At 37.2% G+C, this 22,409-nt stretch overlaps 1 protein-coding gene across 1 annotated transcript in view; it reads left to right on the forward strand.

Moving 5' to 3' along the window:
* Window positions 1–22,409, forward strand: part of AKAP6 (A-kinase anchoring protein 6) — a 297,070-nt gene that overhangs the window by 99,558 nt on the left and 175,103 nt on the right. Inside the window, 2 exon segments of the mRNA XM_029911420.1 lie at window positions 19,768–19,864; window positions 21,125–21,288. Coding sequence (XP_029767280.1) covers window positions 19,768–19,864; window positions 21,125–21,288 — 261 coding nt within the window.

Raw genomic sequence — 22,409 nt, forward strand, 5'->3', positions numbered from 1 at the left:
AGTTTATTGTACTTATAGAAGGGATTCAACCTCTGTTATGAATGTAAAATACAGTGCATCCTCCCCAAAATTAGAGCACTTACTCTTTGAGTATAGAGTTAATTTTCTGAGAATTTACAAGTAAATCTGTTAATTCATTTTAATTAAATTAATTAAAAATGGACCCTTTAAGAATTTGGAATTGAGTAGCATGCATTTTTGTCCTAATTAATTGTAACAAAAGAATAATATTACTAGCATTTAAAAATAAATTGTATAAAAGCTCACACACCAGTTTGTCCACACCTGCGATTTTTTTTGTTTTTGTTTGTTCTCTATGGAAGAGAGTTTAGATGTGCTCTCCATACCTCATAAAAATCTTCCTCTTTTTTTTCAAAAGCCACCTGTATTGTCAGAGACCGGAGTTTTGACAATATAGATCTCTAGAGAGATGGAGGAAGGATTGTCCTTTGTCCAAAATAAAGTACATTTTCTGACCATATAAAGGCTGATATTCATATTCTTTCTTACAGAGAGAGACCGCTCAGGAGTTTTAGATGGGTTACAAATAGCTCTGGAAGAGCACTAAAGCAATTAGGTAGCATAAAAAGAGAGGGCTAAAAGGGCATTACATTAATCTACGGACAGTTCCACCAGCTTCCAGTTGGTGATTTCCTCCAGGCCTTTTGTGCTAGATTGAGTGACAAGCACAACAAAGGACAATGCATGTGTATATTTAACAAAATTTTAGTCACCAACCCATCTGCCTTTTAGGATCTATTGTTCATGGTAGAAATATTATTCTAATTGTTCTATAGCTCTGAAGTGATAGAACATGGTTTTCCACACAAAAGAAGTTCACATGTATGCAGCAAAGGACTTGAAGCATATGCAAGTGAATTGCCAAAAGTGTAGTTTTTTTCCAGACCTGCCAGGCTATTTCTACTGGCCTGAATGGGAACCAAGAACAAAATATATTTGTGGACACACTCGCACTGAGCAGGCAGCAATAATGGAAGATCGAGACCTTTATGATCAGGTCTAGATTTCAAGGCAGGTGGAAATTATTCATCATATAATTTTAGATATTAAAATTAATACTTGAATTTGAAATGTATTATGCCATTGTCTCAGTTTTGACTCTGTCTGAGACTAGTGGAAGCAGTGGCATTTAAATTCCTAACAAAGACAAAACTAAACATATAAGACCAAATGAAATCAGATGTACTAAAGACATAAGAATAAAAGGGGGGGAGGGGCAGTGGAAAACAGAATGAGCATAATCCAGAGAAATGTCTTTAGACAATCACAGAGGTTCATTAATTTTCATAAGAGAATGAGCCCAAGGCTGCAAAATTGGACAGTCATGTTTTCTTGTTGAACAACCAAATCTGAAATCTTAGTTGTCTGGTATCAGAATTCCACCCTCTTCCCCTGTCACTCCCATCAATAACATGAGTACCTTTCTTAGCTGTAAAAAGTGAACAGTTTTGTTCACTGAATGGGCTGTATTTTACCTCTCAGAATTTGTGTGAAACTGCAATGATATCTTAATGATTTTGATGATAATTAATCATCAATTTGCAACCTGTCTTCTATTTTTGAAAAAAAAAATCTTCCTTCAAAATTGTAATTTTCAGGGAAATGCAGATTACAGAAGTATTAAACATTTGTACACTTTGAAAACAAGCTGAAATACAAATGCCCTTGGCTAATCTGCTGCTTTTTTTTGTTTGGTTGTTTTGTTTTGGGTTTTTTGTTTTGTTCGTGGTTTTTTTGGGAGGGAGTGGGTTTTTTTTTGTTTTTTATTGTGGTGGGCGTTTGTTTTTTCAATACATTTTTATTTTTTGTTAAAGATGCTAAAGCCTCCAAAATCTTAACACAGTAGAAGCATCTTAAATAACTTCACCACTTTCATTGCTCATGGCAGCATGTTTAGATTTTTTTCTCTGATATACTATACTATCTTCAGAATGATGGTGCTTAAGAGTTAGAATAGTCTAGAGGACAATTATCTCTCCCGTCAGTAGAATTCACTGTAAATCACTTAACCTGTTGATAATTTGGCTTTTCTGAACTTATTGCCCTGATCTGGAAAGATAATTTTATGTGTCCCTAAACATGTCATTTTATACAGAAGACAATCCACAGAGTATACTAATCAGTTATATAAACTACAAATCTAGGATTCTAAATAATGCTGTCAACCACGAGGGACTTACTGTGGTAAAAGTAAAGAAAAAGAAAGAAAACATGATTGAAACACCAGGGGGATGCAGATGTAGTGGTGTTTGTGTCTATTGCATACCTTATGAAACCTGTTAATTATCTCTGTGTGAGTTTCTGTGTTCCTTGGCTAAAAGTGCCTGAGAACAGAAAAAATGCTACATTGTCTCTGGACTATAACTTAGGTGCAGGCTAATAGACCAGTTGGAATAGAGCTTTGTAGAATAGCTGCTAGTGAGAAAAGTAGTGATTTCTAAGATGGTTACACTGTTGTTTTGGTATCTAGCTCCTTTGAATCTTATTTCTGTAATTAAAAGTTTAAGTATTTCATAAGGAAATCCAGGTGGGTACTTTGTGATTCACAGCCGATGGTAACTTTATTGACCAGTGTAGAACTATTACACTTGAAGGACAGGTTTGTAAAAGATCTAAAATAGCTTCCAGTGTGCATTATATGTGTGTAGAGAACAGGAATTGGCACAAGTTTTTCATACGTTCTGGTGGGAGAATTTGCTCTCCCAGTCCTATGGACGCAGCTTTCCCTCCCCTCTGCCCCCAACTAAACCAATTGATGCTATAGAAACTGCGAGTCTTGTGAGCTCTGTGAAGGAAAATGGTCTCTTCACTGTTCTGGCTTCCAGTGCTTACCTCCGGGTATTTTACATTGTGAAGGGGAACAGCATCACATGAACTTCTTCGCTAAATTCCCACTAGGTTCAGGAATTACAAAGCTCCCAAGAGCAACCATTTTTTTTCTAAACCTGCTCCTTCCAGAGCTGTAGATACCAAGCCTCCTGTAAGGTGGCTTTGACATTGACTGTTACTGCCTAATACACTACAAGGAGAATTATTATACCACACTAGAGCTGGGGCTGTCTTTGGAGGATCCAGCATGCATCAGACCTGCCTGGAAGGGAGGAGCTGGACCAGAGAACAGACTGATTAGGCCAGGTGGGTAATCTGAATTTCAGACGAGACCTTTCCATAGATCAACCTCTTTTTAAACCCCCTGCTCTGACTGAAGAAAAGAGGAGAATCCATTATAAAGTGCAAACTCTACTTTTGAGGTTTCTGAAGTATTCTAGGTTCTGTCTATAGATATTTGCAAGTACTGAAAAAGTTTTACCTAACTATTGGGAATAATTCCATGAGTTAGTTATTATTTTCTTTTTGAAAATTGTGTTTTGAATAAATCTGTTGTTTTACTAGTTTACAGGGTGACTGGCCCCGTTAAGAGGTAGTGTAAGCCAGTGCACCTGTGAATCCACATGTGCCTCCCAACTGGGGTTAAGAGAAGGCACCGAGACCATATAAAGACACAGGAAAGGGACAGGAAAGGAGTATGCCTGAGAACTGACTGAGGAGTCAGTCAGGAAAAGGGGCAGGTCAGAGCTGCTTGGGAGAATCTGTAAGGGCCAGGTGAGAACTGCCTGGGTCCAGAGGAGTCAGGAAGCAGCAGAGGAGAGCTGCTGGAGATAGATCAGAGAGCTGGTGAGGGATACTTGGGGGGAGAGCTGGAAGAGAGAACTATTGGTTTGAACTGACCAAAGCTGGGGAATCCTGAAGAGCATAAGGTTTGGACAAGGAAAAAGGAAAGCTCCAGTTTGGTCAGGGGAAGCCAAGCCCAGAAGCAAGAGGACTGTTGCTGGAAGGTGGATCTCCAGTTGCAGGCATAGGAATCACAGACAAGGCTTGGGGAATGGAACACTGAAGGAGAGGGGGAGTTCTCTGGGTGAAGATCTGGGCAGAGGACTGCAAGAAGAGTCCAGGAACAAGGGGTTGGTCCCTGAGGGACATTTCTTGAGTGGGATATGACTCTCAGGAAGAACTGGGGAGTAGAACCTGTTGCAGAGCTTTCTCATGGGAGATCTGACTTGGGAGCTCTGGTGGAAGAGCCATGAGATTGGTCATTCAAGGTGGAGGTCTGGAGAGTGGGACACTGGAGCAAGGGCAAAGGAACTGAGAATGGAGTGCTGGTGGACTCTCGGGTGGGCGACCTGGAAGTGATGTTCCTGCACAGGGGAACAGAAAACTGCTGTACCTATTATATGTTTATTGTGGGAATGGAGAAGGGTTTTGAGGAACCACTGCACAGGTGCATATGAATAAATTATGCTAAGAAGCAGGCATTGTATTGGACACTAAGAGACTATGTTCTTTTCATGTCCAGACAAGTAGGGAAACTGAGGCAGGATCACCTGTTCCACTGCAGCCTGTCGGAGGATGCTCCACATGGAGACTGCCTTATGACACTGCTGTGTCTCATTCTATATACCCAGAAGTGGCTTCAGGATAAAATGTATTGCTTTTGTAGGGAGAGTGATAAGGTCGTTAAAATGTAATTTCCCCTGATAAGGGAAATGGAGAATATGATATATTCCTTGTAATGTGTAGGACATAGGTTTGTTAGAAGAGAAGGCCCAGTATTTATATTAAACACACACAAATTCAGTCTGCTCAGAGTTCTGGAAACATCTAAATCCCACTGGGCATGCTCAAAGGTAGAACTGGGTGGAGAAAGATAATTCCATTTCACGGAGGATTTTTATATTTCAAAATTTGGTTTTATAGCTCCATAGATTCCAAGGCCAGAAGGGACCACTGTGATCACTTAGTCTGACCTCTGGTATAACACAGACCACAGAACTTCCCAAAAATAATTCCGAGAGCATAACTTTAAGAAAAACATCCATTCTTGATTTAAAAATTGACAGTAATGGAGAATCCACCACTACCCTTGGTAAATTGTTCCAATGACTAATTACTCTCACCATTGTAAATGTATGCCTTATTTCCAATCTGAATTTGTCAAGTTTCAGCTTTCAGCCACTGGATCACGTTATACCTATCTCTGCTAGATTGAAGAGCCCATTATTAAATATTTGTTCCCCATGTAGATACTTATAGACTGTAATCAACTCACCCCCAACCTCCTCTTTGTTAAGATAAGTAGATTGCACTCTTAGAGTCTATCCCTATAATGCATACTTTCTAATTCTTTTATCATTCTCATGGTTCTTCTCTGAACCCTCTCCAATTTATCAACTTCTTTCTTGGAATATTCCAGCAGCTGTTGCACCAGTGTCAAATATAGAGGTAAAATAACTTCTCTACTCCTGCTTAAGATTCCCCTGTTTATACATCCCAGGATTGTATTAGCTGTTTGGTCACTGAGTCACATTGGGAGCACATTTACAGCTGATTATTCATCACAACCCCCAAATCTTTTTCAGAATAACGTCTTCCCAGGGTAGAGTCCCTCCCCATACTCTTTGTTCCTGGATGTATACATTTACATTTAGCTGTATTAAAACACATATTGTTTGCTTGCACCCAGTTTACCAAGTGATCTAGATCACTCCGAATCAGAGACATGTCCTCTTCATTATTTATACTCCCTTGATTTTTTTGTCATCTATAAACTTTATTAGTGATGATTTTATGGTTTCTTCTAGGTCATTGATAAAAATAGCATACGGCCAAAACCTGATCTCTGAGAGACCACGCTGGAAACAACCCACTTCCCCATTTACAGTTATGTTTTGAGACCGATCAGTTAGCCAGCCTTTAATCCATTTCATGTGTGCCATGTTAAATTTATATTGTTTTAGTTTTTTAATCAAAATGTTGTGTGGTACCAAGTCAAACACCTTACAGAAGTCTAAATATATTATGTCAACATTATGACCTTTATCGACCAATTCAAAATCGTTGCTATTCAGGATTAAAATTAAAAAATTCAGTCTGTGAAAGCAGATAGCATCCCAGTGCTTGGCAGATGGAGGAAGCTACAGACATGGGGTCCCTGACTCCAGGGCAGCTGAAACCCCAAACTGGAAGCCCAGTCAGGCATAGGTGCTGAAACTAGTGGTGTGGCAACACTCTCTGGCCTGAAGTGGTTTCCATCATATACAGGGTTTATTCATAGATTCATAGATTCTAGGACTGGAAGGGACCTCGAGAGGTCATCGAGTCCAGTCCCCTGCCCGCATGGTTTGGTTCACTGGCTCTCAGAACTCCCACTATACAAATTGTTCCAACACCCCTGTAGTCAGGTAAGATAACAGAGAACCCAGCAGGTTTCTGATAAAACCCTGCCCCAGTTTCATTTAAATTGAAGAGTCTCCACAAAATGGTTTGATTTTTCCAAATCAGTGGATTCTGACAAAAATATGTTTTATCCAGATTTTTCCAGTCAGTTCTATTCAGAGGCTTGATACAAATTTTAACATAGTCGTTCACACACTGCTAACTTTATACTTCTCTTTATATTCCTTGCTCCTCAGTATGAGCTAGTGACTTTGACATGTCTGAAAAACACTGATTTGGAAAAAAATGTTGTTTTCTCAATAAACTGCAAAATGCTCTTGTTGTCGGTAATGATTTGTAATATTTAATGTATATTTCTAAATGTATTTATTCTATCTTTTGAAATTTCAGCATATTGATATGAACGTTGTAGATATTAGCTGTCTTGTAAAGTGAACCAAAATGCAATTTAAAAAAGCAGTCTCTTTGAGATCCCAAAACATTAACAGAATAGATGTATAGGGACACAGATTACAAATAATTAAATTTTAAAAACATTTAAAATCTGTTCTTCTGTCCCATACCTGCCAAGACTTGAGGTCAAGTCCTTTAGCGTTCAGTGTTTTTTCTCTTACAGGAGATGGATGACATCATTCACACCTAAAACAGTTTAAGCAAGGCAGCTCCTGCCCTGTTTTTGGTGTTAGTAATGTCACTGCTGTTGCAGCAGAAATATGGAAACTTTGGGGCATGAACTGAGGTCTTGGCTGGTAAAAACCTTTCTGTTCACGTTTTATTATGTGTTTATTTGTCATTTCTAATTCCACACATGCATTCAGTTAATAATTTGGGATCTCAAATAGTTTATTACATTTATTTTGTTAAGGAGGCATTTCAGTTCACCTTTTAATTGCATAAGACATATGGAAGCAGATTATATCCACCCTCCAAGCTCTCAAATAATTTTAATAGAACTAACATCCTTCAGGGATTGTTCTAAAACCACATAGTATTATTAAGTGCTAATGTGTGTATTGGGATCTGTACATTAGCAAATGTATATGTGAGTAATATACATATGGCTGTTTATCACCTTAGAGACTCCACATCTACAGAGCCTGTTGTGCATCATATATTTGTCTCTGGGATAGAAAAATCTTTTCACATGAACTGGCCTTTTCTGCAGCTGTCAGGACAATACAAACTAGGAATCAGCAGTGGTTAAAATGGCCCTTTCGGAATACCATTTCTCCACATGAATGGGGTGCACCTGCAAACATGTTGTGTGACATAAGACAGTCTGGAGAAATATTGTGATAGCACAGCCTGACAGGTCTTCATTTCTACAACTTACCTCAAATTTTCTGAGCAGATCTGAAGGGAGGTAAATTGCAGGTTAAGCACAATTGCTCTTGAACATGTCTCCAGAAAACAGTGGGTGCTGGCAGAGTGAAGATAATCCAATGTGGAAATCATAAAGTTACTTTCCCTGAATGAAAACCTGGGGACCGTGCAGGGGCTTTAGCAGCTTTTGACATCGCTGGGAGATGGAAGGGAAAAAATATTCGGTATAGGGTGAAGGAAGGTCATCAGAATAAATTGAAACAATACATGACATAGATGGTTATAGAGATGTAAAAAAGGTGATAAGAGAATGTGTCATCATTGGAATGTTTCATCCTTGTTGCTAGCAATAGATATTCTGCCCTTGGAGAGAGGACAGAGGAGTATCATCAGAAGACCAAGAATAGTCCTAGGGCAGACAGTAGCCAACCAATGATCTAGGGGTCATATTCAAAGGCAGAAAGGACAGTTAGGCATCCAATTCCATTGAAAGTCACTGGGAATTGGGCACCTAAACCTGCCTTATGGGCCTTTGAAAATCTTCCCCTCAGAGCGAAAGAGATGGTAGCAAGAAAGAGGCAGCAAATGATACTGAATGGTAACTACATAATGAGGTGCTCAAAGGAACAATACCTGAATCCACGGTCTTTTCTAGAGAAATGCATAAGCCAGTTTGGACCCGGTGTGGGTCCCAAGTCAGACACAGGAACTTTGAAAAAAGGATATTTGGAATGTATAACCTGTGAACTACGGGGAGAGACACTGCCCAGAGAATCAGACTGAGAGATAAAGATTGCAGGGAGGCTTCACTGCAATGATGTGAGCCTCCCTAAAAGAGGTAAAGAAAGGCCTAGGTTTAGGTAAGTTAGGTATGCATTTAAATGGTATTTTAACACTTGTCTCCGTATTTGTGATGTTCCTTTGGATAAACAGATCACACATGTTTTGAAAAAATCTGTCCTTCGTTACTGCAATTTCATACTGGGTCACAGGCTCCTGGAGAGAAATATATAGCAGGGGCCAAACCCAGTTGGATGTGCTGGAGGTAATATTGTTCTGGGAAACAGGGAGGGCTGTACTCTGGTGATCCAGTCCAAAAGTGAGGTAACTGTGGGGCTGACAGAAGTGCAGGTATGGGCCTGTGGCTTGAAAGGCTCCTCATGGACGAGACAGAGTGGGGTCAAAGTACAGCACAACCCTGGAACTGTAATAGTTGGTAAAAGGATTTAAATCTAGATAAAGTAGTTTGATGCTGTCTCATGAAATCATACTTGAAAAATGAAATGCAAATTGGCTTGGATAGAAACATTGTCATGTGGATGAAAACTGGCTAAAAGACCATAAACAGAGTGGAATAATAAACAACAACATATAGGTTTCAGGCAAAGTGTCCAGTTAAGGATCTGATGAGATCAGTGTTAATCTTTAACATCTTCACTAATTATCTGGAAAAGGAACTAAGCAACAAGTTTTTGAAATTTGCAGGTGATGCTAAATTGGGAGGAGTTGTGAACACCAGTCAGTACAAAGAAATAACACCTTTGAACCTAGAGAGATTAGAATCACAAGCAGAAAATAAACTGAGAATAAGTTTAGGAAACTGTAAACCAATACTTGTGATGGGCAATCTAAAATGCACATACTCAATAGCAAAAAGAAATATTGTAAGATGTAAAACTGGAAGAGATTAGAGATGATAGCAGCAAATTTGACATGAGTTTACAATATGAAATGTTTGCAGAAAAAAAGCCATTATGATTTTGACCTGCATATGCAATGGCATTCCATGACAGAGTAGAGACATAATCGTCCCTCTCCATATACAGCTTGAAATTATGCATTCAAAGCTTGGTACCACATTGCCAAAAAGATACTGGTAAACTGGAGAGAATATTTTTGTTTCTCCTCTCTGTAATCAGGAGAGGACTTATGAGGAAAGTTCAAAATAGCTATCTGGGTAAAACTAAGAGGTGACCAAGGGAAAACATAACAGCTTACTAATAGTGGAAGTATTTAAACAAAGTTTGAGAGACATTAGGTGTAGTGGTCAGGTAATGCAATGAAATTGAGAAAGGGTAAAAGTAGACAGAATTCAAGAAAATATGACAGTGAGTCATATTAGGTTGTATAATAGTTTTCCAAAAGAAGAGGTTGAAATTACATCATGTGGGATTTTTAGAATGGAGATGGACTAGAAAATATGCTGTAGGGATCTCTTCTGAATTGGGAAAGGGAGGCTGGATGATCTAATGATATTTTTTCATGTCTAACGTCCATAAATATAAAATTAGTATTCTGTATCCTAAGATTTTGAGGCTAGTAATCTCAATTTGCTTGATGGGGCATGCATAAGATAGACTCATAGAAATAAGAGATGAAAACTACCTATAAGATCATCTAGTCCATTCCCCCCTGGCTTCAGTGTAGGATTGTTCCAAATAGTATATTCTCCAGTGCTTTCTCCAGTCTAGTTTTTAATGTCTCCAGGGATGGAGCTTTCACTATTTCCATTAGGAGATTATTACACAATCTAATAGATCTCACTGTCAGAGAAACTTCCCTGATGTTTAGCTTAAATTTTCTTAATTTAATTCCATTAGTCCTAGCTATTATACCCTCTTATACTTACCCATGCTAAATAAGTTTTCTCTCTCCTTGATGTTCTTACTTGTGAAATACAAATAGACATTTATATTCCTTCTTCCCCTTAATCATCATTTAGCTAATCTTGTTTAGTTCTTGGAATCTTTCCTCTGCCCCTTTAACCTTTTAATCATATTTTTTTGTTCTTCATTAAACTCCCACCAGTTTGTCTGTAACTTTCCAGGTGTGCTAGGTGCAATATCAATTCCCAGACAAAAACCATGTTAAAATGGAGTTATGGTTGAGATTATGTGTGAGTAATGTAAGATAAAACATTTCAAGGATGTTGTAATTATCTCATAACAAAGAATTATGAACCCAGATTATTCAGAATTAATATTAAATTTAAAAGAAATCCAGACATGTTAAAACACAGAATGCATTGTTAGGGCACCCAAACAACCTTATTTCTGTCCTGTAGAAACACTATGCAATAACCATGTGATTATTATTATGACGCTTGAGAGCTTCTCTCTCTCATCAACAGAAGTTGGTCCAATAAAAGATATTTCCTCATCCACCTGGCCTCACTAATATTCTGGGACCGATGTGGGTACAACAACACTGCATATTTGATGAAAGCATTCTAGTGCTTGGGGTCTCAAATTAGCTTAAACTAATTTTAAAGACACATTACATTTTAATTCCTTTTTATTATGGTATTACGGGACAAAGAAATATTCAGGATTATATTTATTTTTCCCATTGTTTATCTTTCAGGAGAGGCCGGTGCATGAACTCTTCTCCAAAGAAACTCTAAAAGAACTGTCTTATCTCAAAATGTCTACCATTTCCCATTGTTCTCAACAGGCTTATGGCCAGAGGTTGCCCTCAGTTAAGTGTGCCCTCTGGCAAAATGTTCACTGCCTCCTATTGTTCTCAGTAACCATAAAACCAAGCTGCTATTGGAGAAAATGATAGCCCGATACTGTTAGGAGGTAGAGAGAAACACTGAGGAACTGGTGGATGCAGAGGCCACCTGTGCTAAAAGCAATATATGGCTTCAGTCTCATTGAGTACAAAAGATAATGGCAGCTGATTTGAAAGACGGTGATTCTTTTGGGGATTCTGTGAAAGAAAAATTATTGTTGAGCAGCTGTTGAAGGAGAAACTTTCATTTATGAAAAATTATGGCAAAATTACCATTATCCTAACATTTCTTCATAGGTAGCCTATGCGCAAGATTTCAGTATTCCGTATAGCCCAGTTTTCAAATAATGGCACCTAAACAGGATGTCCAAATCCTGAACCAATCCTAAAACAAGCAAAGATATAGTAGATTAAAAGAGAAAAAAGCCTAGAGATACAAACTGGTGAGCCAAGAGAAGGTTTTTTTAAAAAACTATTACTCTATGCCCAGCCCTTTCTTAAATCTAGACTTTTATGAAACCCATTCTAGAAGTTCCTTCATAAGAGCAAGTTTGAACAAGCACTGACAATATTTAATTTACTGTTTACTTAAAACAGGCTTGTGCTGAATAGTTTGTAATCATGCACTTCACAAGATATGCACCATGCATGTGCCTCACATAGCAAAAGAGCACCTAAAGGACCTAAGAGTAGGTTGGGTAATTTCATGTAATTGAAGCTGAGTATAGATGCAGCTGGATGTGGCACTGTTTCAAGATGATGTGGATGCGTTTGATAGGAAAATTGGAAAAGATGAGGTATTCTTCATTAGGAAGGGGAAAAAAAGACTTGCTACCCTAGAAAAGATTCATTTAACATAACGCACCAGATATTACAATACAGCTTGATTTTCAGGTGCACCTATTAACCAGTAATAATGTTAAACTGAAGATGTAAAATATGATGAATAAAGATGGGCCAAAACTTCTGGGGTTTGATTTGCAATTTTGTAGTTGTGCAAAATTCAGATTTTACTGATATATTTTGCAAGGCGAAAATGCATGAAATTCAGCAAAAATTAAATGTATACTAGCATACGTAGCCTCAAGTAGAAGGGGCCACACACTCACAGGTAGGTATAAATACAAAGAACAGCAAAGAAAATTGTCAGTTTGATGTAGTGGGTTGCCAGTTTTGGAACTTCAACTATGTAAAATAATTATTTGTTACAAATGTTAATTACTATAACTATAGCACACAAATAAACAAGGAAGATTGGTAACAGTAATCGATAATCCCTACAACAGCAAGTCCACAGCTGTTTTTATATATGTCAGTGGCTCTCAACCTTTCCAGACTACTGTACCCCTTGCCGGAGGCTGATATGTCTTGCGTATTCCCCAAGTTTTACCTCACTTAGAAACTACTTGCTTACAAAATCAGAAATAAAAATGCAAAAGTGTCACAGCACTATTACTGAAAAATGGCTTACTTTCTCATTTTTACCACGTAATTATAAAATAAATAAATTGTAATATTAATATTGTACTTGCATTTTGGCGTGTAGTATATAGAGCAGTATAAACAAATCATTGTATGAAATTTTAGTTTGCACTGACTTCGCTAGTGCTTTTTATGCAGCCTGTTGTAAAACTAGGCAAATAGCTAGATGAGTTGATGTACCCCCTCGAAGACCTCTGTGTACCTCCAGGGGTATGTGTAGCTCTGGTTGAGAACCACAGACATACACGACTTATGAAAAATATGATTGTGATACAGCTGAAGGTGAGATCAGCAATACATACATTACATGTATTTAACTGTGTAGACTAGCATTTCACCATTATAAAAACAAAATTGGACCAGACATTTGGAAAGATGGGGAAAGTTCAAAAAATGAGATTCTCTCACTTCTTGGATATTTTCCAGTTTTATTGTGTTATATTTGAAAAATATAACTTCTGAACAGTTTGACCTAGGAACTCCAAACTTGTTTTACTCTTCTCTGGTATGGGGTGATGCGCTGGAGGGCAGAAGAGATAAATAATTGTTAATCAAAGCAATTTTCATGTGAATTTTAAACAATGTAGTGTTCTAAAGAAACCATATGCCAAAACACTGGCCTGACACAGGCTTCTTAAACAAGACATTAGTGCCAGGCCAGCATACTTTTTTTTTTTTTTTTTAATAGTCCACACCAAGCAGAAATATCCTGCAAAGTCTCTAGAACAGAGACCAGGGAGTCTGCATCAAATTTCCTTAAAAGCTCCTTGCTCATACTTTCCCCATCAAAAGACCCCCAGTGTCTAGGAAACTTGCATCTGAAGAAGTGAGGTTCTTACCCACGAAAGCTTATGCTCCCAATACTTCTGTTAGTCTTAAAGGTGCCATAGGACCCTCTGTTGCTTTTTACAAATTCAGACTAACACGGCTACCCCTCTGATACAATTCACACATATTTATTGGAGCCTCACACCACCCATGTAAACATAGATAAATATCATAATCTCTATTTAACAAATGAGGAAAAAGAGAGACAAGATCACGTGACTTGCCTAAACTTATAGGACAGTGTAAGAACTGATAGAACCTAAACCTGATTTTCCACAGCTGCAGCTCCCATTGACTTCAGTTGGAGATGTGGGGGCTCAGCACCTTTGAAAATAATTCCCTACATCTCTTGTCTTATGCAGTTGCCAAATCCACTCGATTGTAATTCTTCTGAATCAGTATAGTGAAGATAATGGTACCTACATATCTGCATGTACTATAAACATACTAAAACCCATATATTTTCAGATTTCACCTGTGGAATGTGAAATTTCAGTACTTTCCAGATGAATAAAACACAGCACAGAGGACCACACTCCCTTTCCTAGCAAGTCAAAACCTCTCTGTGTCTCATTGTCCTCTTCTGTAAAATGAGGATATGAAGGAAAATGGAGAAATTGCCTGATAGAGGTTCCCTGAGGATTAGTTTGTGACTGTGAACATCTTAAATTTGTAAAAGCTATTATATTTGTACTATTGATACGTAGAATGTAGTAGATGTATACTACGGTATGTACATACATACATCCCTCTGTCTCACTACGCTTTGCTATCAAACAATAATTTTGTATTTGGAGGTGCATAGAGCTTTTGAATACAGTGTGGGCTATGTATGTTTTTTAATTCATGATATGTCCAGACATATAATTCTCAGTGAATTGTGTGTGTGTCTGGGAAAAAAATAGTAGCCAAGTGTGCCAGCAATGTGTTCACAGATACAGTTTGGTTTAAATGATATGTCAGTGTAAATTTAAAACACGGGGTTTTTTAATTTTCTTGGTCAGTGATGACATGAGCCTGTGTGTTTTTTTGAGTCATACATTGGGCTGGATTCTCTCAGAAAAGTGAATGGAATTTTATCATTAATTTTTATATACCAGTGGGATCAGTCCCATTGTTCCAGAGCCCGTCAATTCTCAGGGCAATGATAATGTGTGATAGTTAAGGGTATCTGGGTGATCTTGAGTGTTCATACCCATGTGATAAATTTTTGTTTTTAACTTTAAAAAGGAACCTTAACTTAAAAGGTTTAGACTATGGTTTGCATAGTGTTTTGGAGAAAACCACAAGATTCACATAAACGTTTCTTTCTCTCTTGTTTTTAATCTTAACTGTAGTTTAATGTAGTTATCCCTGAGAATGTAGCACTTTCACTACCAGAGCACCCTCAATCCTGCTTTATGGCCTTGGTCATGAAATTCAGTACATGACATTCATTTCAGAGTAGCAGCCGTGTTAGTCTGTATCCGCAAAAAGAACAGGAGTACTTGTGGCACCTTAGAGACTAACAAATTTATTTGAGCATAAGCTTTCGTGGGCTACAAAGTGGGATGTAGCCCATGAAAGCTTATGCTCAAATAAATGTGTTAGTCTCTAAGGTGCCACAAGTACTCCTGTTCTTTTTGCATGACATTCATTGTCACTTATCTTGAAGAAACAGCTGCCGCATATGGATGTGCAAGTTCTGTAACTGACCTTCACAGCTATTTGGCAAACTGCTTATTGGAAGGAAGATTCCAGCACTACGCACTTATACCATATTCTGAAGATATTTCTTTTGTATAATAGGATATCCTGTGAACTGTTCACATTTGGACTGTAAGAGTAAAGTAAAGCTGAGTGGTTCTATGCAAAATGAATTGTGAGTGAGAACCTATACAATACAAATTAAAGTAACCTCAGGGCAACAGAGAAAATTATTCAAACCCACCAACATGATGTTATAAAAATCCAGTGTAACTATAAAATATGGCTTCCAGAAACCTAATGGCATACAGCAGTGCATTTCTGTGAACTCATCCTGCTAGCAAGGGTTAGGACCCTTCATAAAGCTGCTTATGTTCTGCTGACTCATTGTGGCAGGTGCTGCTCCATAATTCCACCTTGAAAACAAGGGAAGTGGGACTAGTTCTCTGGAGAGAAGGAAACCGGGTCCTTGGACTGAGGAAGTCCTGGAGGGACAGCCAAATTCAGTCTGAAATATATTTGTGGTGTTGTTTCTGAGAGCCCAGTAAAGCTCCTGGGAGAGGTGAGAGTCTGAACACAAAGACAGAGTTTGTGTGCGCTGAGAATGGGCTGGGGTTCAGTCTATTCACACAGGTTAGCCTGTGTCAGACTGATTTATGTAACTTTTCCCCAGGTAGTGCTCTGGAACCAGCAATTTCCCAGTCAAAAAATAATTTGCCCTATTTGGATTTTAATAGTAATATTAAAATATTTTTAGTGGTTAAAGGACACATCATTCAAAAGAATTTCTGAAAAGCTATACTTTGCTTATTTCAACAGCAGGCCTTAGTGTCTGGATGAGTTTGCAGAGCCAGCTGTATTAGCAATGGAGAAGTCAAATCCCAATAGTTTGCAATGGCTGTTTACATGGATGCTAAATAGAGAATGCAACCTTTGGGTTTAAAATGGCAACTCTCTTTTGTGAAGAGTTGGTAAATACATTTTAAAAAATATTTTCCGGCTGGGTGGATAAAAATCAAGTATTTTTAAAACAAAAACAAAAATATCAGTTTTTTTATGTAAATTAAATAGGTTTTATATTAAAAAAGAAATACATTTAAAATTAAGGACTAAAACTTACTTTAATCTATTAAAAATCACCTAAATTAAATAAAATTAATATTCAAGCAGTATGTTTACTGTCAATGTTTTAAAGAAAGTAGAAGCAACGAACGGATGGACGTCACTGGTTAAGCATTTGGAACCAGGGTTTGTTGAAGTGCTAAACCAGCTTTTGACAGCAGTAGCCTCTTTCACAGGTGCAGAGAGAATGTTTTCTTCATTTCAGTTTATTCAACTAGTTCAGTCCAATGACTAGTTTATTCAAATGTGAGGAACTGATTGGGAGTTGAAAAAGCAAGAAACCTTGTTTTTCTTTTCCACTTATGAACAAAAACTAGGTGTGAGAGGATAAAATCTGATCCTTCTACAATCTTGAAGGACAAGGTGACCAGAAACAATTCACTAAGTACACATATTTTCTTTGTTTAATAAATCAATTAGTTTTAAGTGCAAAACATGTTTTGATAAACTTTTTTTCTTATTTATTCAGCATATTTAAGGTAGTTTTATTTAACTAATAAAAAATTAAAATGCAGTTTTTGTGCATCCAAACAGAATATGACTCAAATCATGAGTAAAAAATGTAATCATCTAGTAAATAAGAAATGTCATTAACCATTTTCTAACATAATAAAAAAGTAAAAAAATGAAGAATCTGAATAAATGTAAATTAAGCTATATTACTGCTTAAATAAATATAATCAATATACTGTATCTTCTGGGATAGCAAAAAGATGTACTCAATTTAGTGTGCAATCTATATTTACTTGTAAAACAACATGTTTTAATGGTTACCAACTAGAGAATCAACCTTTCTTTAGGAAAAAAACTAAAAACAATACATACAAAATAAGATTAAAATTGATTATTTAAATCAAAGTTTCCTGTTTGCTCATTTAAATCATAATTAAAATTGGTGATTTAAATTACTTTGATTTAAATCTATCCACTCTGGTTTCCAGTCATTCTTTTGGCAGAGCCAATAAGTTGTGTAAGCCTTACTTCATTTATTATGTAACTATGTGGTATTTTCATAGTTTTGCAAATTATTTGCCAATGACCCTTTAGAGATCCAAAACTAACTACCATGCAAGCTATACTTGTGTTAACACTGAAATAATCATGTATTCAGTATTGCCCTCTAATTATATAGTACTTAATTTTTAATTAAATGGTCAACAGTTGTATAAGTAAAGAATATTCATGTGACATTTGTACACAATAAGAGTTTCCTATCTATTATCAAGTATTTCATGTACTTGTATCATACCCTATTTAGTATACCTTTAGGTTTTTTATCAGGCACGTAATGCCTGTTTAGTTTTAGGGAGTTACTAGATTGAGCTTTCCTAGCAATAAAAGCATTGTTAAATGCAGAATGGTTTAATGCAAGACTTTTTTTCAGGAAGCTGCTGCTAATGCTTAGAATTTAAAATTTCCCTCTTTTCCTTCAAACTGTGCTGCTATGCAGGCAACAGTTCTTCTCAGTCGAACAAAACAACAACAGGAATATTATGGAGGCACCAATTGCAGCTGAGTTAAGGATAAGCTGAGTTTAATACTTCAATCAGGGATTTAACCTCTGTTGTGTATGAACAATATTGTGTATCTTTCCTAAAATTGAAGCACATACTCTTTAAGTATAGAATGAATTTTCTGCAAGTTTACAAGTAAATCCATTAATTATTTACTTTTTAATAAATTTTAAAAATGGTCTTTTAAGAAATTAAGCATATTATCAGACCTCCATTTTTGTTTGTTTGCATGTTCCCTAATAATCAGACATAATGGAACAACACAGATTCTTCCAGCTTCCGATGTAATTAAAACATACGCTATCTCTGGAAGCTGGAGCCTTGTCCTCTATTTGAATGCTTAAGCATCTATGCATCAATATAGGATGTTTTCTGAGAGAGAGCAGTATTCTATGTAACCATACTTGGTCAACAAACTTTCCCAACCCTCAACAAATCAAATAAAAACTGTGTCCTCTTATTACAGCTTGCTGTGTCCCCCCCCCCTCCCGCCCCGCTCCCGTCCCCCCCGCTTTCTGCCAGTGGCAGCATTTGTCCCATGGAGGCCCCCTGCAAAGCTCAATTCTGGGACCCCTGCTTTTGCAGAGGACACCATTTTGCTCTACAAAATGGTATCCTCCATGCAGCACGACCTCACATGCAGTGTGTGCAAGGTCACACCACATGGAAGACGCCATTTTGTAGAGCAAAGCTGCATTCTCCAGACAGGTGGAGTGTGTTCTGGCTCCACTGCAACTGTGTTTGTTACCAGGGAAAAGTAGCTGAGTCACCATATCGCTGCCCCTCCTCACTGCCTTGGGGACCCCTGCAATTGTATGAGTTGTAGGTATTTAATGCCCACCAATGCTTTCTCCTAAGGCCAAACTGCATTGTTCACTGTCACACCATACAATTCAAATGGCTATAGTTGGGTTTAACAGGGATTGGTGACAGGAAGGAACTGCTCTATTCTACTTGCAAATGTTTGCTTTGTTTCCCTCAGAAAGGAAACTTAGATATTTTGTGGTCCCTGGTAGTTAATTAGTAGGATTTGGAGCAATTCAGGGCAGTTGGTGGAGAAACTAAAGTACAGTTGGGCACATGCACAGTTCAGTCTAACATCTACAAACGAACTCATTCCCAGATGGAGAATGACCCTTTCATCCAGAGGGCCATGTACTGTTCTCACTCTTCACACAGAACTCCCACAGATGTCAGTAAGAATTGCCTGTGGGAATGAGGGCCACATATGAATTATGATTAAATATTCCAAGTATTTCCCTCTTCCTTTGTTTTTTGTACAGTTTGGATAAGAAATTATAAATTATAGTTCAAACTTACCTAATGGAGATATCAAAGTGGCATATCATGCCTGTTCATGAAAGGGTAACTCCTGTTTCCAGATCATCTTTATGTTAGCAGCTTAGAGTATAATTTGCAGAATAAAATGTAATTAATTTCTTCAAAGCAAATGTGATAATTAGAGACTCATTGTAAAATAATAATAATGCTAGTTAATGATACTAATGCCCAAAAGATTAAAAACATTTGTTTTATCAGTTAAAGAAGAAGGTACCTGATGCAGCATGATTTGTTGTTTGAAAAGGGAGATGGGAGTTAAGTCAGAACCACAATATTAATGGATTTGTATGGGTGGGCATAAGGCTAATATATTCAGTGTTGTACATTTTTATGGTTTCATAAACAGTACGATTAGCAACATTTCAAAGGAAGTATGAGAAAGAGTGCTCATATGGGATGGCATAAACTCTGTGTTTTTTATAGAACACTGTTACTCCAGATACAGCCTACAGGATGTGACTTTTCATAAAACCTAATGAATTTCTAGATTTGTCAGCTGTTTCAACACAGATGCACTTTGCTAATCTCATGGAAATATTTTGATGCCAGATCTAAAATATCAATAGCTTTTAATATTGCAAGTTTGTTCGGCTGTTTTGTAAATGGGGCTGTGGGTCTTGATAAAAAGTAGCAAGTAATTTTGTACAGGTTTTATGTTTAGCTGCCTCTCCCACATTTGATGCTCATATTTTTTTCCTTGCAGAGTTTTAAGTTGAATGTAGATAGCCACTGTGCTTTAAAAGAAGCTGTGGTAGAAGAAGGATGTCAACTTCTTGAGCTTATTGTATCTCACAAATCAGGTAAATCTTTCTGAAATATTGCAAGTCTTTATGTCTCCAGACTATTAAAGAATGAAGAAGCATTGCTGTAAATTACTGCATATATTCACTTCCTTATGTATTATTAATATTTACATTATCAGATTGACCTTCAAGATTTATAAATGTTTCATATACTGCTTACAATGCTGTGATACTTATAAAATGAAATACTACCTCAACTAGTCTGTTCATTTTATTTTGGTCTTGCTGCTCAGCTGAGTTTCAATTGAAATCACATCACTGAAAACTTCACACTGACATGTTCTTTGATATAGGTGCTATGGAAATAACATTAAGATAATGAATTAGGATTTCATGTATATATTCTGCACAGGTAATTGCATTGGTAAAGGTGTGGGGGGGTTCTTTTTCTTTTTCTTTTTTTTTTTGTTACTTACATAAACTAATTCTTACCTCAGTTTTAATTTATTAGCAAAATACTTTAAAAATTATTTCCTTTGATTATGCTTGTTTTTTTCTGCAAAGGACTTAAATCTGGGTGCATAATTATATAATATTTTAGACATTAGCATGACTAGCTTAATAGTAGTATACTATACTTTACTACTGGGGATTGGTGTCTTAATTTTGGCCCACTTTCATCCAATTTTGCATTTGTCCTTTTGTTTACATTTTTCTGGTCATTACAGCTGTTGTTCCACAATCTACACCTACTTCATGAGAGCCACAGACAGAATTTCTTTAATGCAAAACCTATAGTAAATCAGTGAGTTACTGGTATAATTCCCAGGGGGTGGAGAAGCCACAGCAAAGGTCTCAAAGCTGTACACTGAGATAAATTGTGTATGTTGCAGTATGTTTAGAAAATAATAATTTAAACCACAGAAAATATACAAAGGAGTGGGAGGGATGAAATATTACATCCTGGCTAGGAAGTTATTGAATGTTTAGAGCCAGGGAAGAGATAGCTAGAGGGGGGAGTTTCCTGGGCTTTCCCCACTACATATAAATCACTGGTTCTGTGACATTTTATTTTCCTTTAAATTCTGAGCTGAGGTATAATTAAAATGTAACATTCTGTCTCATTGTGGGCTAAAAGAGATGCTATGACCATATAGTGTTGTTAATAGTATGAACACAATAGTTCCTGGCCTCATTTTCTGAATATACTGAAATATTTGCTGTGTTTTTTCTTTTAAATTTCCTGATACCCCATTGTATAAAGATGTAGCTGAGTTTACAACTTTCATATTTTTTTTCCTCCTCATTTTGGAGAAGGACTGAAGGACATGCTGCAGATGATTGCAAGTCAGTGGAAGGAACTACAGAGGCAAATCAAACGACAACACAGCTGGATTCTTAGGGCTCTGGATATCATCAAAGCAGAGATACTGGCTACTGATGTGTCTGCAGAGGATGAGGAAGGGACTGGGAGCCCCAAGGTAAGTGGCTTGAAGTTTGCCTTATTTCCTCTTATTTCTGTCTTCTTTTGAACTAGGCACCACTGAAGTTTTCTTTCCACCCTAAGGCTTTTTCATTTCTACTGGGTAAACTTTTTCTTTTTTTATAAACAAAATGAAATGTCTTACTCTGAAACAATAAAAAAAAGCTTAAAACTTTCAAGTTTTCCAAGAAGACCTCTTTCACAGTGTGTAAGGGACTGCGAAGGGGCAGGAAAGGGACATAAAACATTTAGTAAACAAAACATAAGGCATCTTTAACATGAATAATCAGAATGGTTTTAAATTGTTTTGTTGCAACTATAAATCACTATAATCAGTGCAATCACTCAGCTCTGACATCCATTAGCCGCTTGGTTACAGCAAATTAACAAAGAAGAGAGAAAGTGATTCATTATCTCATTCCTGTTAATGACTATCAGATGCATTGCCTAATTAGAGGATGGCCATTGTAGTGGGAAGAAGGTCGTATGCTTTGCCACAAATCTTTTTGCTCTGGTTTAAGCCTGCCATAATGGTGCATGCATTGAATACAACATGTACTTCAAAAACAAAGTATTGACATCTGTAATCATTTGGTGTGCATAGGGTCACCAGATGTCCCGATTTTATAGGGAAAGTCCTGATTTTGGGGTCTTTTTCTTATATAGGCTCCTATTACCTCCTACCCCCGTCCCGATTTTTCACACTTGCTGTCTGGTCATCCTAGGTGTGCAATAGTTATCCAGGATTGCTATACTATTTACCAGTTGCCCAATGTGATACTTGCAAGAGTAGTTTAAACAACACAAACTCATCCAAATCATGCCATAGGTTCAGTGGTGTTATCAACAACAAAAATGGATTTATTTTTGGAGCCACATTGATTCTTCCATTTGCAATTCGCAGATAAGTCCAGTAACTTCAACACCAGCATATGGGAGACTCCAATTTATAGAAAAATTCAAGGTTCCTGCTTCCAGAGATGTTTTATAAATTAGTTTCTTGGATTCTCATGCTAGGAGAACAAGTTGTGGTAGTGTTTGCCATTTTCTAAGGACCACTCTCTGAAATGGTGTTTGGTGTCACCTGTGAATTAAGTTAAATGTCCGGCTCCTATTACC

This window comes from Terrapene carolina, unplaced genomic scaffold (assembly GCF_002925995.2).
Source record: "Terrapene carolina triunguis isolate 2854851 unplaced genomic scaffold, T_m_triunguis-2.0 Scaffold96, whole genome shotgun sequence".
NCBI lineage: Eukaryota > Metazoa > Chordata > Testudines > Emydidae > Terrapene > Terrapene triunguis.